The sequence below is a fragment of the Phacochoerus africanus genome, chromosome 6 (genome assembly GCF_016906955.1).
Source record: "Phacochoerus africanus isolate WHEZ1 chromosome 6, ROS_Pafr_v1, whole genome shotgun sequence".
Classification (NCBI taxonomy): domain Eukaryota; kingdom Metazoa; phylum Chordata; class Mammalia; order Artiodactyla; family Suidae; genus Phacochoerus; species Phacochoerus africanus.
The window spans coordinates 130,696,547-130,712,490 of record NC_062549.1 but is presented as its reverse complement, the minus strand read 5'-3'; the positions used below and the strand labels follow the sequence as shown (position 1 = coordinate 130,712,490).

Sequence of the window (15,944 nt, the reverse complement as noted above, 5' to 3'; positions counted from 1 at the left end):
CCCGGGGACATTTTTCTGCTCAGGATGTGAAAGCAGATGAGGAGGGAGGAAGACCGGGAGGGGGGCTGGGTGTTCCTCACGGGGCGCCAGGCCCCCCTGGCGGGGCTATGGACAGGCTCTCAGAGCCGCAGTCTGCCCGGAGCTGCGCCCCACGTCAAGGACACCGTGGGAGCCTCCCCTTGGCCCGTGCGCCCTCACTGGTAAAGGGGGACGAGAACCGCGCCTACGCCGGAAAGTCGTGACGAAGATGAAAGGAGTTAATCCGCGTAAATCCCTCGCGACACTGCCCGACACATCCGAGGTCCTCGACGGATCCCAGTTGCTGACGATTCTCACCTCTCATCGTCGGCCAAGGGGCGTTTTCTGAGCTCGGCCTGGAGGCGGAGAGAGGAGTCTTCCGGGTTAGGGCCGCCTGGGTGACCCCTCAAGGCCCCGCCCCTGCGTCTGCGCACCTGTCTGGCCCCGGAGGACTCCGGCCGTGGCACCCGCAGCGGGCAGGGCAGTGCCAAGGCTTGGAAGACAAGAAACCCAGGTGTCACGTCTGACCAGGTGCCAAAGACACAGCTGCGACCGAAGTCCTTCTCTGCGTGGGAGGGGTCTCCGGAGGCACGGAGAGTAAACAAAGGGGACACAGAAGGGATCCGAGGGCATGAGCTGGGCACACACATGGCCCAGGGCAAGTGTCCAGATGGGTGTCCTCGCGCTATTTCTCCAGCTGCCCCACAGGCTGGGGCATCATCGGCAAGGCCGCCGCTCGGGGACGGGCCCACATCGTGCTGCTCTCTTGCCCCCAGAGGGCTGCAGAGGGACAAGTGCCAGGAGGTGCCAGGTCAAAGCGCCCACCCACAGTGTGCTGGGCTACTTGCAGCTCCATCCCAGGACGGACCCATCAGGTGCCCCGACTCAAAGGTTTGAGTCCAAGAGGTCTTACGGCCGTTGGGCCTCCGTTTGGCCAAGGTGAACCCCCTCTGCCTTGGAGAACCCTCTTTCCAGGGACCCTCTACTCCTGCCCAACTGAGACTGGGCACCGGGTGCTGCAGAGCCGCTGGGCCTCACTTGCAGGCTCAGGGCTCCATTTCTTCCTCTCCCTCAGCCCCTCGTCCCCAATGCCCCGTCCTACTCCAACTGGCCAAACGGCTGAGCACCTGCCTTTGGATGCGTTTGTCACTGCAGTGACCCCAAAGTGAGAATCCTGCATGAATTTGAAAGGCCTTTTTCTAAAAAGTACAAACTGTCTTAGAAGAAGAGATGAGTCAAGGGCTTCAGGGAAGGGAACTGAAAAGGTTATTAGCTGCTCAAAAGAAGAGATGGAGGAGGCAAGGAGGGGCCTGTCGGAGATCAGGGAGCAGCTGCATGTGACACACGCAGCACGCGGGGACGGGAGAGCTGGGATGAGACGGTTCTTGAAAGAAGGAAAGGTTATTAGACGCCTTACGATTAAACATTAAAATTCCTCAATTGTTTATTAACTAGTTTCCCCCCTACTAATAAGACACATGCTTATGGCAAATAATTCAAACAGTGGAGAAGGGAATGAGGTGAAAAGCAAAATTCCTTCTCTTCACGTCACACCCTCCTCCCCACGCCTCCCCAGTCCCCCTCCCTAGCAAAATCCACTGTCCTTTCCCTGTTTCTAGAACTTTCTAGGTACCTTCCGGCCTTCCTCACACCACTCTCCTCCTTCCTCTCCTTCAAACCTGGGTCCTGGCCCTGGTCAGGCTGCTGCTGCCGCCCACCAAGAAGTGTCCCCTCCCAGAGAGGCGGCCTGCTCCTCTCTGTTTCAACAGGAGGCCCGTCGCGGCCCCATCCTCCACCCACCAACCAGAGCTCACTGTGGTCTCCCAGCCCCGAGCACGACCGGCGCATGGGGCTCTCGGATCCATACCTGAAGGCGCGTGAGCCCAAAAGCCGCACGCACGGCCACGCGCACACACGTGCACGCCCAGACACACGCACGCGTGCATAGATTCTTTCCACAAATATAAACGGATGGTATTATACCTAGAAGTCTGCAAAACGATAGTTTTAATAACATCTCTTAAGCATGTGTGTTCCAAGGACTATCCTGCATTTTCACACGTGTTCTTTCATTGAATTCTATGACAACACCCTACGAAGGGCAGTAAGCTGCCCATCTACAGATGAGGTGACAAAGAAATGGAGGCCCTTCCTCGGGAGGTCAGGGCACTTCCTCGGGCCGCACGGTTGGCAAATGACAGAGCTGCCAACACATTTCCCTCAACCTTACAATGACTCTCCATTCACATATATTACATATATGTGTGTGCCTATATGTCATGTACATACAAACTATTGTGGAAAAATGTATAGAACATACAATTTACCATTTTAGTCATTTTTAAGTGCAGTTTGTGGCATTAAGTACAATCACATTATTGTGCAGCCACCACCACCATCCATCCCCAGAACTTTTGTCATCCTCCCACAGTGAAACCCTGCACCCCTTCATTAAACAAAACCTCTCGGCCCCTCGTGCCTCTGGCCCCCGGCAACCAGCATCCTATTTCTCTCTCTCTGACTGTGACCACGCTTGGCACCTCGTGTAAGGGGATCACGCAGTGTTTGTCCTTCTGTGGCTTATTTCACTTGGTGTAATGTGTTCTTTAATTCATATTTTAATGAATAATTTTACTGGATAAAATATTCGAGCACATGATACAAAATTCAAAAGGCACAAAAGGACAGAGTTCTTCTCCTCCTCTGTCTCCAGGCGCCCCCCACTGTTGCCAGCGTCCTTCCCAAGATGCTCCATGCCGGGCCAATCCTGTGCCCACGTGCCTTTTTAATGCCACTAACTGCATGTCTGACACACTGCTCTGCTTCCTGCCTCCCCGTTAACGGCGCGCCCTGGAGCTCATTCCACGCTCTGTACCTGGAACGGCCTCTCGTGATATGACACGACGTACGTCCAGGGAAGTGCATCTACTCTGAGCAAACAGCGGGACACATGTCCACAAGCTGAACACATCTGTGGAACCAGCCCTGGGTCCAGAAGCAGAGCAGCAGCAGCTCCTCCGGCTCCTTTCCAGACAGTACCCATCCCTGGCCGAGGCCAACCACTCGCCTGGCCTCCCAGCAGCCAGACCAGGTTTGCCTGTTCCGCTGGTTTCCGTGTAAAGAGTCTACGGCCTGCATGCTCCCGGTGTTTCCCGTCACGCGGGCGGCGCTCCTCCGTGTCCCTGACTTCCAGCCGAACTGGAACGAGGTCCTTGAATAAATGAAGGTCCTCGAGCTGCTCTCAGCCCGTCCCTGCCGGCCTGAGGCTCTGCACATCAACCACATCTTCCTTCCCCCACCCTCTGCAACCTTGGCTCTCTCTGAATGGTTCGGTGAGTGCCGGAAGGAGTTCCCAGACAGCCAGGTCCACCTCCTGTCTGCATCGGAGGATGGAAACCAGCAGCCTGGTGAGGAGAGGCGACGTGGGGGCGGGGCGGGGCGAGGAGGAAGCAGCAGCCTTCCTTTCTGATCAGCACCTCTGCTCACGGCCACGCCGGATCCTTAACCCACTGAGCACGGCCAGGGATCGAACCCGTGTCCTCATGGATACTAGTCGGGTTCGTTCACCACTGAGCCACGGCGGGAACACCCTGATCAGCATCTCTGCAGCCACAGCTCAGCAAGACACGCTCTGTGAGGCCTCATTCACTCAGCTAAGGGCTCAAGTCTCGGATTCCCTGAACACGAGGACTCACGACGAAGCCCTGGTTTGCGTTCCCTTCGCAAATGTTACTTTGAAAATGGCGTTGAAACTACTCCAAGTAAAGAGCAAAGCAGCTTTAACTAGCATCGGCAAAGGGCCTAGGGAGAGGGATGGAGCCGATGCTTCCCATCTGTTTGTTTGCTCTCCTGGCCTTCAGGCTCAGGGCAAAATACCAGTCTGGAAAGGAACAGGACACACAGGGCAGAACCAAGGTACCAGCAGGGCAAAGTCGGACACACTGTCCAACCTGAACCTGAAACCCCAAACTGTTACATCAGTTCCCAGCCTCACCCCCACACGCGGGCAGCAGCGCCAGCTCGCACACCCGGGCAGCGGCCTGACCGGCTCAGGAGGCGACAGGCAGGACTGCATTCTTGTGGTTCCTCCTCCCAGAAAGGCCTCCCCGAGCACCGCACGCCGCCCGCACCGGGACAAGCAGAGGCGGGAGGCAGAGACGTGCCCTACGGAGCCCCTGCTCCGCCCGGATGAGATGGGGCCCCCTGCTCTGGCCGAGGGCACGGCTCCTGCTCCTCGTGGAGGCCTCCTTGCGCGGGCTCCGGGGCACCTCCTCCCGTAGCTGCCAGCCTGCCAGTCACTGCGGTGGCTGCCGGCACCCCTGCCACGCTGGTCGTGATCTCAGGTAGTCATCTTAGCAGCAACAACATCCGAAAATCATCTGCAGCTTTCAGTTAGGAGGTGGGAAGAGAGAAGAGGAAGGAAGAGTAAGCAGAGGAAAAGAGGAGCACAGAGCTTGTGGGAGTTGAAATGAATCTTCTCCAAGTCCAGAAAGCCTATTCCATTTACGTGCTTTAGAGAGACCTTCCTTGATGGGCAGCGGAGTGCTGTCTAAGCTGGGCTCCTGTCTGGTGGCTTTTCACCTTGGCATCTCTTGAAAGGTGTTTGATGCCCACTGCAGACAAGAGGGACCCACAGCTGGCTGGGGTGGGGTTTGGCCAAGAGCAGCACCAGCCCTCAGGCGGTGTCACCGGGGGCCTGCAGAGGCCACTCCCGGATCAATGAAACCATCCTGTTTGGCTCCCTTCCAGGAAATTCTATCACATTCCTTCCCGGAAACTTCTTTAAAAGGAGAATGGAGATGAGACATGCTCATGGGCAAGATTTCTGCAGTGGCCACAAGCTCAACTGTCGGGAATCTGAAGAAGGCGGAAGAAAAAAAAAAAAGGAAAATGGAGGCTTCACCCAAATGACTGAACAGAAGATAAGCAAACATCAGGTGACAGAACAAACACACGGGAGTATGAGCGACCTACCGTGGGAGGCTCTAGTTCTCGAATTAGTCTTGCAAGGTGGGAGGTTCATACTGACTCTGGGCTTTTGAACCCCAAAGCTCCAGTGTGGCTTCCTGGAGGGCAGTGCAGGGCAAGGCCAAGGGCTTCTAGAGCTGGTGGAGCCTGAGACTCAGCCTCATGTGGACAGAAGTTCCAAGAGTCCACAGTCGCTGGCAGCAGACAACCTCTGCAGGCTTGCGGACAGCAGAGCCCTTGACGGTTAGGGCCAGAAGGGACCCTAGAGACAGCCCCAGCCCAGTCCCTGGCTTCCGGAGGAGGAAACTTAGGTCCAGAACGGGTACAACTCTGTCCCAGGTCACACAGCTGGCTACGAGCACGGCTGGGAAAGTGGGCTTTCATGCTCACGCCTCGGCTGATGGGTGACCCAAGGTCAAAAGAGTCGGGGGCAGAAGGAAGGGGGAAAGTTACGGGCTTTAGGAGCCGTGGGTAACTCTATCACTAGGTACAGTTGCCACCACCACCCGCGTCCCCAGCGCAAGGCAGAGTCCAGCACGCTAACGAGGAGACGGACGCCGTGCGTTGCGCATTTGGGGAAGGCAGCTTTTTTCAGGACGGGGGTTCTAGCAACAATACAGAGAGAGAAGAGGAGCTTCACCTAACCTAGTCCCTATTTAAACACAAACCTTGCCCACTCTATTGTGTGGACAGAATGAGAGACCATTTGCTATTCTTTAATTTTGCCAAGAAAATAAAAGCAACACCATTTGAATGATACAGAGAATGATGACAAAGTTACACGGCTCATGGTTTAAAAACAGAACTGCTCAAGCCCCCCTCCCTTTCTTCAATGTTCATTAGTTTCTAAAAAGTGGCTTAAGGAGTTCCCATTGTGGCTCAGCAGGTTAAGGATCCGACGCTGTCTTTGTGGGGACCTAGGTTCCACCCCGGCCGGCTCAGATCCCATCTGCTGTGGCTGTGGTGGAGGCCGGCAGCTGCAGCTCCGATGGGAACCCTAGCCTGGAACCTCCACATGCTGCCGGTGTGGCTGTGAACAAACAAAGCGCCTTGAGTCATAACGAAGGTATTGAAAACGCAGACACAAAGAGGAACGTCTGTTCCATCAGGCCTGCTCAGGGCCTGGCACGGGGAGGAACCGTCTGTGCAGGCGTGTGGCTGCCAGGCTGGCGCAAGGAGGCAAAAGGCGCGCCTGTGAAAGGCGTGGGTGAGGCGGAGCCTTCAGAGGCTTGTTTCCGAGGGCCTTTCAAGGGGCTGAGAAACTGGGACGCCAGGAGGACGCGGTCTTCCTTTCTCGTTGTTTCCTGAGGCGGGGTGCTCAGACCTTTGGGAATTCCCGAGACCTCTTGTCTTCAACTCAAGACAGGTGAATGACGCTCACAGCCACTCAGGTCCACTAGGACCTCAGAAATCACCTGCTCTAGCATCTTCATTTTCAGATCAGAAAACGGAGCCCCAGACAGACCCAGCAACATGATCAAGGTGAGCACAAGATCCCCGGGTGTCGTGCCAACCTCCACGGTGTGTACGGAGAGGGGACCCAAGTGAGGGTGGGTAGTCAGCATGCCAGCAGGTCTGTGAATCTTTCAAAAGCCACAAGCCACACAAAAATCGTATGCAGAGGGCGCACCTCTAGAGTATTAGCCCTCTGTGGACTCCTTTGCCCAGCAAAGCAATAAAAGCTATTCTTTTCTCATAAAAAAAAAAAAGCATATGCAGAGTACTTCCCTGGCAGATTTAAATCTACATGAATTTACATGAAGATTTAAATGAAGATTTTAAAGTGTTACAATCGTAATCCTTATGCAGCCTTCCACAAGTGCTCAGGTGTGAAGACTTCGGAGATGGGGTTTCTGTTCTTTCCGAGGCTGCAGTTATGCCTGCCGGCCACCCTGGAGGATGGGAGCCAGAGGCTTAGGGCGGCACAGCTCCACCTGGCACGTGTCACCACCCGGGCACCCTGCTTCTTTGCAGGAGACCACCTTCCTTTGACAGCTGAAGCCCACACTTTTCAGCGATGGTCTCCTCTGATGACAACTGTCCACAAAACCAAGCCTGGTCAGCGCGGAATGAACCTCCTTGGGGTCCTCCAGACGCTCCAAGCCTCTTGGCCCCAAAGAGTCTGATGAATGAACCCACATCTTTGGAGCTTCGTGGGACTGCCAGCTCCACTCCACAAGGACGGCTACCATTGATTGAGCACCTACGGTGTACAGCGCTCAACACCTGTCGTCTTGTTTCCTCTCAACATCAGCAATGCCAAGGAAGGGCGATGGCTTCCAAGACAAGGAAAGCAGAGGTCGGCCAGAGCTCAGGAGCTCACCCCAGTGCCCCCGCCCCTAGGAAGCAGCAGAATTGGCTAAATCCTTCACTCTCCCACTGACTTCCAAACCTCTGCTTTCTGGGTCAGAGCCCATGCAGACAGAGCAGCACCCATGCATTCGTGTGGATCTTATGTTACTGTCAAGAACCCTCTCAGTTCTCATTTGTGTGGAATCTTGCAGTCTGCAACTTCACATTTGTCATGCATACATACGACTTCCTTCGATTTCTCTGCAAATTTCTACCAAATAAAACCATATGCACTTCCATAGCAACAGTGCAACACAAACATGGTACAAGCTTGCCCACTGCTGTACACAGCTTGAAAAGTTTCTTTTTAAATAAAAAGAAAAAAAAATTACATCTGTATACAGTTGATCTGAACCCCATGGCAACAAATACAAACATAAACTAGGGTTCTTCTCTTTGAACCTCTTTTCTTTGCCGGGCAACAGTTTTAAAGCATCAGAACCTGGGCTGTACCCCTCGTGACTAGGCAGGGCCCACCAGCGCAGTGCGGGTCGCCTGCGGGACAAGGGCCTCGCCCGCCGCCCGGGCTCAGGGTGCTGGCCGCGCGCGGAGTCTTGGGCTGTGGGACCCGGGTCCTCCTCCTGGGGACCCTCCGGGGGCGTGGCCGTCTTTACAGAAGAGAGCTCGGGCCTCATGGGGCGGGAAGCAGTGGAGGGATTTGAATCCAGGCCTTTTTCTTTCTCTCTTTCCTTGAGCTCGCGGGGCCCTGACTCAATCTGCTACGGGGCGTGATGCTCCGGGGGCCCGGGCGGGTCCCTCCGCTTCTTCCTGCTCCCAGAGCCGCGCTTTCTAAGCCCTCCTGTGTGTCGACAGCCGGATTCGCCCCGGACAGGAAACAACCCCAAGCAAACTGGGCAACTGGAGCTCCTTTTCTGCAGCGAGGGGTCCGGACCCGCCGGCCGAAGGGCAGGGCTTTTCCTGGGAAAAGCTCTTCTCCGTGTTTCCCACCAAGGACGCAGAGACGCTGGGCTCCCGGACTGGGCTCGGGCGGAGGCGGCCGGGGTCCGGGCTTGCGGGGCAGCCTGTAGGTGGAAGGAGAGTCTGCGTTTCTGGGGCATCGACTGCGCGGCCAGTGCTCCGAGAAGCTCTTTACAACGTTCCAGCCTCGCCAAGCGGGGGGGCCTTGGGACAGTGTAGTTATTGTCACTTAGCGCCGCCCCCGCGCCGGCTCTGAGCGTCCAGGAGGGACTTCCGCACAGAGGGGGCGGGGGGACCCCACAAAGATACGGACGAGTTGGGCCGGGGGAGACCACGTCGTTCGTCCTTCCTCACTCTCAGGCGGACTTGAACCAGCTTTGGGACTTGGAGGGGCCGAGTGGCAACACCGCTGCTTCCTGTCCAGGGGGTGTGTGTGTGTGGGGGGGTGCCCAAGGTTCCCGCGGGAAGGCTCTTTTTTAATCAATTGTTTTTTGTTTTCAGAACTAAAGTGGAAATGACCCCGCGAGGAAGGAAAGTGAGCATGCCCTGCCCAGGCCACCCAATTAAATCACAGACACGGGCCAGGGGTGCTTCACTCCTCCGGCCAGCCCTTCAGACAGAGAAGGGCCCCTTCTGACCTATTAAAGCATGTCCCTGGGGAACTCTGTCCCCTTCTGAAGTGACACCGTGAGAAAACCTTGTGCCCGAGAATGCAGCCACATAAAGGGTTTTGTGCAAATGCGAAGTGTCTGGGCTGCTGTGTGAACGCCAGCTGGACAGAGGATGCGTGCCCAGATGCCGTCTTGGCCAGCTTGCAGCTTGAATGAGCTAATGTTTTCTGGCTCCTTCTGGCTTTGCCTTTCCAATTTGGTTTGAATGTTTGCATTACTGTGTTATTTTCCCTGTACAACTGCTGTTGTCTGCACACGATTAGGTCATTTCATCTTTAGGGGAGCAGATACTGCAGACTTGAGACGAGCTCCAGCTGGTTGCTGGTTCCCTCCTCAGATGTGTATTTCCACCCCCATCCTGTTGGTCCTAAAGACTCCACCTGCATCTGAAAGTTTTCACCCAAGTCATCCAACCAAGCGGACAGAACCATGACACCCCCTAGTAATGGCGAGTGAGCACATCCTGTTTCTGTGCCCCGGGCTGATCTACTGAACAATCACACCGATCCTCGGGCCAATCCAGACACAAGAAAGGAGGTTCCCTGGCGGCCTGTGGCTTCCTGGTCTGTGGTAGATGCTGGGCAAGGGGAAAGGAAGGAAAGCGCCAGGCTGAGGAGGAAGGACCAGCTGCCCCCAGAGGTGAGGCCAGACATGCGTGGAGATGCTCAGGCCAAGACAGAGGCTAGTCTTTGAACGAGAGCTTTGAACACTGAGAGAAAGGGGTTCCCGAAGCAGCGGAGGCCCACCTGGCAGGTGCAGCTGCTCAGACCCTGCTCACAGGGTGCCCTGCGGTCTCCTCCCTGGGGTCTCACCGACACATATGCAGTAATCCAGCTTTCTCAGCCAACTGGAGTTTGCGGCCCTCTGGGCCGGGCCAGGGCTGCAGTTCATGTCTGGTCCATGCTACCTTTGAAATAAGGTCAAGCTAAACACATGGAGAGGACAGTCTCTGACGGCAGTCACCGGGGCAGCCCCCTGACAAAGCGCCTGCTAACTGGACATGACCTACCCCGGTTACTGTGTGCCCCACCATGGATGGGACTGTCTCTCGGGCTCAGCTTTCTCCCTGTTTCCTGCTTGCTTTCTCTCCTGGTACCTTAGGTCTGAATCTTGTTTCTCTTTTTTTCCTTTTATCCAAATCATTTAGTTGCCATATTCATATACTAGATGTCTGATCACCCCTCATACACCAGACATGCGCGGATACTGGAGCTGCAACGAGCAAGGAGGCTTTGCTCTCATGGAACCCACCACCTAAGGAGCGGCTTAGCTGACACCAGGAAGTGTGAGGGAACCGCCATCTAAGGAGAGACTCCCACCAGGAAGTGTGACCGGCAGCTGCCTCTGAGAGATGGGACAGCTTATCCAAGCTCTCACAGATGGCTGATGACAGGGCTGGTGCTAAAGAGGTCATTCAGGAACAGAAGCCTGGCCTCCTCCACCCCTCCTTCCAGGGCCCCAGGCTCAGAATCTTCTCCTCCGGTTCCTTCTCATCCAGTTGTACATGCTTCACACTCAGCCTTTCTCAAGACCTCAGGAAAATTCACATTTATCACTAAAGCCAGCTGTCCATCCTATCTCTAAGAACTGATGTGCAGATAAACTCATCTGATAGACACAAAAGTGCTCTGAGAACAAAACTGCAACACAAGCCTAAATACCAAAGCTGCTAACATAGTAATTCCCTCGATGCATCAGTCAAGGGGGTCAGTCACGAATCAACACTAGGATCTTGGGGGTGAGACGCGCCTTCCTGCACAGCGGGGCCCCATCCCTGAAGGCATCTGTGGACAGGCCAGTGGTACAGGGTAAGGGGAAGAAGGTAAGCCTTTACAGAGCGCTTTCTGTGTGGTGTGCACTCACTACCTGCTTTCCCTTACAGCATCTCAGATAATTCTCAACAGCAGTCTGGGAGGTCGGTACGGTTTTCCTTGATGTACGGATGGAATGCCCTTGCCCAGTCCCTGTCTGTTCAAGCAGCTAAAAAGCCTTGATCGGGACTCGCACTGCTTGAATTCCTATCCAGGCAATGCCATCTACTTCCTATATGGTTGAGCAAAATACCCAAATTCTCTGTGCTTCAGCTGTAAAACTGGGATGATAAAAATGGGACCAATTTTATGCCTTATAAGGATAAGCTGACCATACACACGGAGTCCTTGCCACAGTGCCCGCTCCGGAGGAAGCACTAGGCAGAGGTCAGGCAGAAGTAATACCATCCAGCTCCGACCCCGTTCTGTCTGCAGAGCCTCCCAGACCCTCAGTCAGAGTTGATCTCTTTTGCTTCTGTATCTCACATCACTGTGGGCGCATTCTTAGGAGCCCATGGTTCTAAGTGTCTGGCACAGAAATAATTCAGAAAATACTGATGGTTTTATGAGTGGGCACCTTCTGTCCCCCAGAACGCTTATCACATGCTCATAGAAAGCAAGCAGTATTATGTTTCCAGCTATAAGGCAGACAAAAGACCTGGGTATTCTAAATAAAGTACAGCAATTATACTTTTGAATGCAGAGCCAAACTCTCATGTAGATTAGGGGGAGCCACATGAACACACACACACACAGACTGGGAATCAGAGTGGTAAACTGCCACTGAAACTCTGCTACTTTGGGAAGTCTGTCTATCTCAGTGACTTTTTCTGTGTGTGTCCTTTTAGAGCTGTACCCGCAGCATATGGAGGTTCCCAGGCTAGGGGTCCAATTGGAGTTGTGGTGGCCGGTCTACCCCACAGCCACAGCAACGCGGGATTTGAGCGGCATCTTTGACTTACACCAAAGCTCATGGCAATGCCTGATTCTTTTTTTTTTTTTTTTGTCTTTTTGCTATTTCTTGGGCCGCTCCCGCGGCATATGGAGGTTCCCAGGCTAGGGGTCCACGGAGCTGTAGCCACCGGCCTACGCCAGAGCCACAGCAACGCAGGATCCGAGCCGCGTCTGCGACCTACACCACAGCTCACGGCAACGCCAGATTGTCAACCCACTGAGCAAGGGCAGGGACCGAACCCGCAACCTCATGGTTCCTAGTCGGATTCGTTAACCATTGCGCCACGACGGGAACTCCTTTTTTTTTTTTTTTTTTGTCTTTAAATGCCTGATTCTTAACCCACTAAGTGAGGTCAGGGATGGAACTCGCGTCCTCATGGATGCTAGTTGGGTTTGCTATCTGCTGAGCCATGATGGGAACTCCCTATCTCAGTGACTTCTGGATTTAGTTTTAGGGGACTTATGGAAGACAGGAGACAAGATTTAGTGCCCTTAAAAGATGAAGAGTTGAAACTGAGACTTCTGTATAAAAATGAGACTCACAAGGGATACTTCTCAATGAAGGGGTAGGCTAGAAAAAACGCTGCCTATCTACAATGAAGAAAAACAAGAAAACTTACCTATCTTGGCCTGGATTCCTAACATGCTAAAATCACAGACTTACCCTCTCCCAGATTTAGGGTTTGAATTTTAGTATCTCCATGGTCTGAGAACTTCAACTGGAAATTAGCTTAAATTTGTTCCAGATTGGTAACATCCCAGAGCACGTGGCACCTTAACTGGAGGGATGTCAACCTGGGCCTCAGTGGAACCCAGTGGACAGAGCCCCCCTGAACATGAGCTCACAATCTAAACTTGCCAGCTACGCTAGGAAACAAGCTATCACGAGTGAAAGCCAGTAGGAACAGTATTTGATATTATATAACAGCTATCATATATGAAATATAAATTGCTTAACATGTTTAAAGAAATAAAAAGGGGAAACAACAACGTGAAAAAAGAATAAAAGGCAGAGTTGAGAAAGAACCAAATACTACTTCTGGAAACAGAAAGTACATAATTATTAAAATTAGAAACCTGGTGAATAAATAAAAGTAGAGTAGACACAGGTAAAGAGAGAATTAGGAAACTGGAAGACAAATCTGAAGAAATAGCTCAGGATACAGCAAAAATAAAATAACAAAATTAAAGGGAGAGGCAAAGAAATGGGAAATATAAGATGTTAAAGGGGTCAGAACGAAAAAAATAGAATATGAGAAAAGTAGCGTCTAGATAAAATGGCTAAAAAGTTTTCAGAGTTAAGGGCAAGAAATAGGACTTGTTTAATCTTCAAATCTAAAGCACCTTGGCAAGTGCCTGGTACATAGCAGACACCCAGTAATAGATGCTTATTGAATTGAAAGGTGCTGTAGCACTTACTTGTCCATTATTTCATACTCCTATTTATTTAAAAATATTCACCAGAGATACAGTTGTGAACAAAACAGACAAAATCTTTGTCTTCATTGAGTTTATGTTCTGGATGAAGAAGACAAATAATAAGGGAACAAATCAGTATTCAAGCTACTTTTACATGGTAAGAAACGCTCTAAAGGGTCATTTAACAGAGACTGGGAATCAGGACGTCACTGAAGCGAGAACTTGGTGGTAAGATGCCAGGTGAAAACATTCTAAGTGAAGGCTGTAGCAAGTGCAAAGGCCCTAAGTGGGAAATAACTTGGCACTGAGGCAGCAAAAGAGGTCAGTGTGTCTAAAGCGCAGTGAGTGACACAAAAAGTGGTGTGAGATGTGATCCCAGAGCTGGGCTGGAGCAACAGGATTTTTTTCCCCTGAGAGCAGCAGAAAGTCATCGAAAAGTTCTGAGCCCAGAAGCCATGTGTTCTGTCGCCCTGGACACTGTGGGAATGGACTGGAGCTGCAGCAGGAATGGGAGCAGGAATCCCAGTTAGTGGTTTCAGTCATTCAGGAAAGAGATGCCAGCAGCTCGGACTAGCATGAAGGCCGTGAAGACGGAGAAAAGTGGAAGGATTTAGATATAATTTGGAAGCGGAAACAAGGCTGTTTAGAGTAGATGCAAAATGGAAGGAAGGATTGAGTGTGATTCCTATGTTTCTGGCTCGAGCAGCTGGGTGACAAGCGGTGCCCTTTTCCAAATGGAAGAGAAAAGCAGAACCTGGGACCACACTGTTTGCTCCTGTTAGGCTCGAGATGCCTTTAGACATCTAAGCAGACAGCTGTATGTGAGACTATGGAGGCGCTCAGGAAAATGCACCCCAGGCTGAAGAGTGTTCTTCTTTTTCTTTTTTGGCCTTTTTAGGGCTGCACCTGCAGCATATGGAGGTTCCCAGGCTAGGGGGTTGAATCGGAGCCACAGCTTCCAGCCTATACCACAGCTCATGGCAACACCGGATCCTTAACCCACTGAGCGAGGCCAGGGATCAAACCCACGGCCTCACAGATACTAGTCAGGTTCATTACCGCTGAGCCATGACGGGAGCTCCAAGACTGTTAACATATTCTGAAGCTTGTGTTTCCTCGGGGTCATCTTCGAGTGCAGGCTTGGGCAGGGGTACCGACGACGTCTAGTGACAGACTCTGTGGGAACAGGGCCGAGGGAGCTCTGCTGGCCCCTTGCCCAACCCAGAAGCGGAGTCCGCAGTCTTCCAGGCCTCGCCTCACCCTGACGCTTTTGGTGGCTGCCCCAGTTTTAAGCCAATGTGCTTTTTGAGGGATGCCAACAGACCGAACACAGAAACCAGCCGGGGACGAACCCAGGCGGTTGTGTGGGGGGAAGGGTGGAGGGTCAGCGTGGAACGTGGCGCCCGCCCACCACCGCCCACTCCCGCAGACGCAGCCGCCGCACCCTCCAAGGAGTCCAGTGTCAAGAACATGACGCATCAGAGGTACAAAGAAAACCGGAGATCCCAGCATGAGGCAATGACCGAAAAATGCCATAGCCCATGACCTAAGCGAAAGTGAAACCCCTGAGGAAGAAATAAACAAAGGGTATCATATTGATATAAAAACACAAGCAGCTCGCTCTGTGGTTGCTGACACACAGCACCGTGGAAACAAACTCATGTCCAAAGGGACGATGGTTCAACTTGGAACCACATAACAGAGGCTTTAGGAAGTTTCAAAATCATCAAGAATAACTTGAACAGAGTAGCTTTCTCCCCCAGGCTTGTGGCTTTGAGAGAAAGGATAAGCACCCCTCTGGAGAGGAGGGCACAATTCAAGGGGGCCAAGCAACCCAAGGTAGTGCATACGGAAGAAGGCGACTGCCAATGCCTTGGAGAAGGACCCTAAGTCGAGTGGCATTGGTCAGGATGCAGTTCCCAAAGCCATGAGGCTACAGTAGGAAGCTTTTCCTCCCTCTCGCTATACATATATATATTTCCTACTCGCTTTCACTTCTCAGGAGAACCAATCCCGTGCCTGATCATAACACTCTTCCAACTAGGAAACTCAGAGCCCACTGCAGCCCATCTTTAACTTACAAGTACATAAAACTTTATGTCAGATATAGCTTGTCTGACAGCCCCATTGTTGGCTTCATCTTGTTTTTGTACCCTTATTTTTCTTTCATTCCCCCATTTTCTGGTTTGGAAAAAAGTAGTGTGTTTAACATACCATGTGTTTTGGGATGAAAAAGAATACAAGGAAATGAAAAAATGAACCTTCTGCCCAAACAAGGCAGCCGTGAAAAGCAGGCACCTGGTGGTGTTACGTCTTAAGGAATCGAAGAGGTTCTAATTACTGTCTGTTAGACACCCACGTCTGTCTCATTAAGTTCATCAGACAGACAGGAATCCTGCTGTGGCTGTAACACAATGGCACAGCAAATGTTCATGAGTGAAAGGAGAGGTACTCAAGGTAAGACAAGAGGAGCCATTAAAAACAATCAGCTGTGGACTCCAACTGCTTGAGGGTTGATTCCCACCCTGCCTGGGAAAGGCTCCCAGGAGGAGCTTCTCCAGCTGGCCCCAGTGGTTCTCTTACAGAAACTTGTGTCTTGGGCACATTAGTCCCTCAGTTTCCCCCCCCCGCCCCAGGACGGACCAGGCTCTTCTCCAGACTATGGGTCGGAGCCCACCCCTGACCTCTGGAAAAATTACTTTGCCTGCTTTCTGATTATTCATTCACATTTTAGTAGTTGTATTCCTTCTTCCTGAATTACAAAGGTAAGTCAGTTTTTTTTAAATTACAAAAGTAATACAAAAGCAATACATATTCAAATAATACTAAAATA

The 15,944-nt window shown here is 52.4% G+C and overlaps 1 protein-coding gene across 3 annotated transcripts in view; it reads right to left on the bottom strand.

The window, feature by feature from the left end:
* Positions 1 to 15,944, bottom strand: part of ZNHIT6 (zinc finger HIT-type containing 6) — a 107,899-nt gene that overhangs the window by 30,127 nt on the left and 61,828 nt on the right. Inside the window, exon 10 of one of the 3 annotated variants that reach the window (XM_047785410.1) lies at positions 7,745 to 8,360. The exons of the other annotated variants lie outside the window; for them this stretch is intronic. Coding sequence (XP_047641366.1) covers positions 7,970 to 8,360 — 391 coding nt within the window. The 3' untranslated portion in view covers positions 7,745 to 7,969. Of the gene's footprint in view, positions 1 to 7,744; positions 8,361 to 15,944 lie in introns of those variants that run through there. 3 annotated transcript variants of the gene reach the window in all.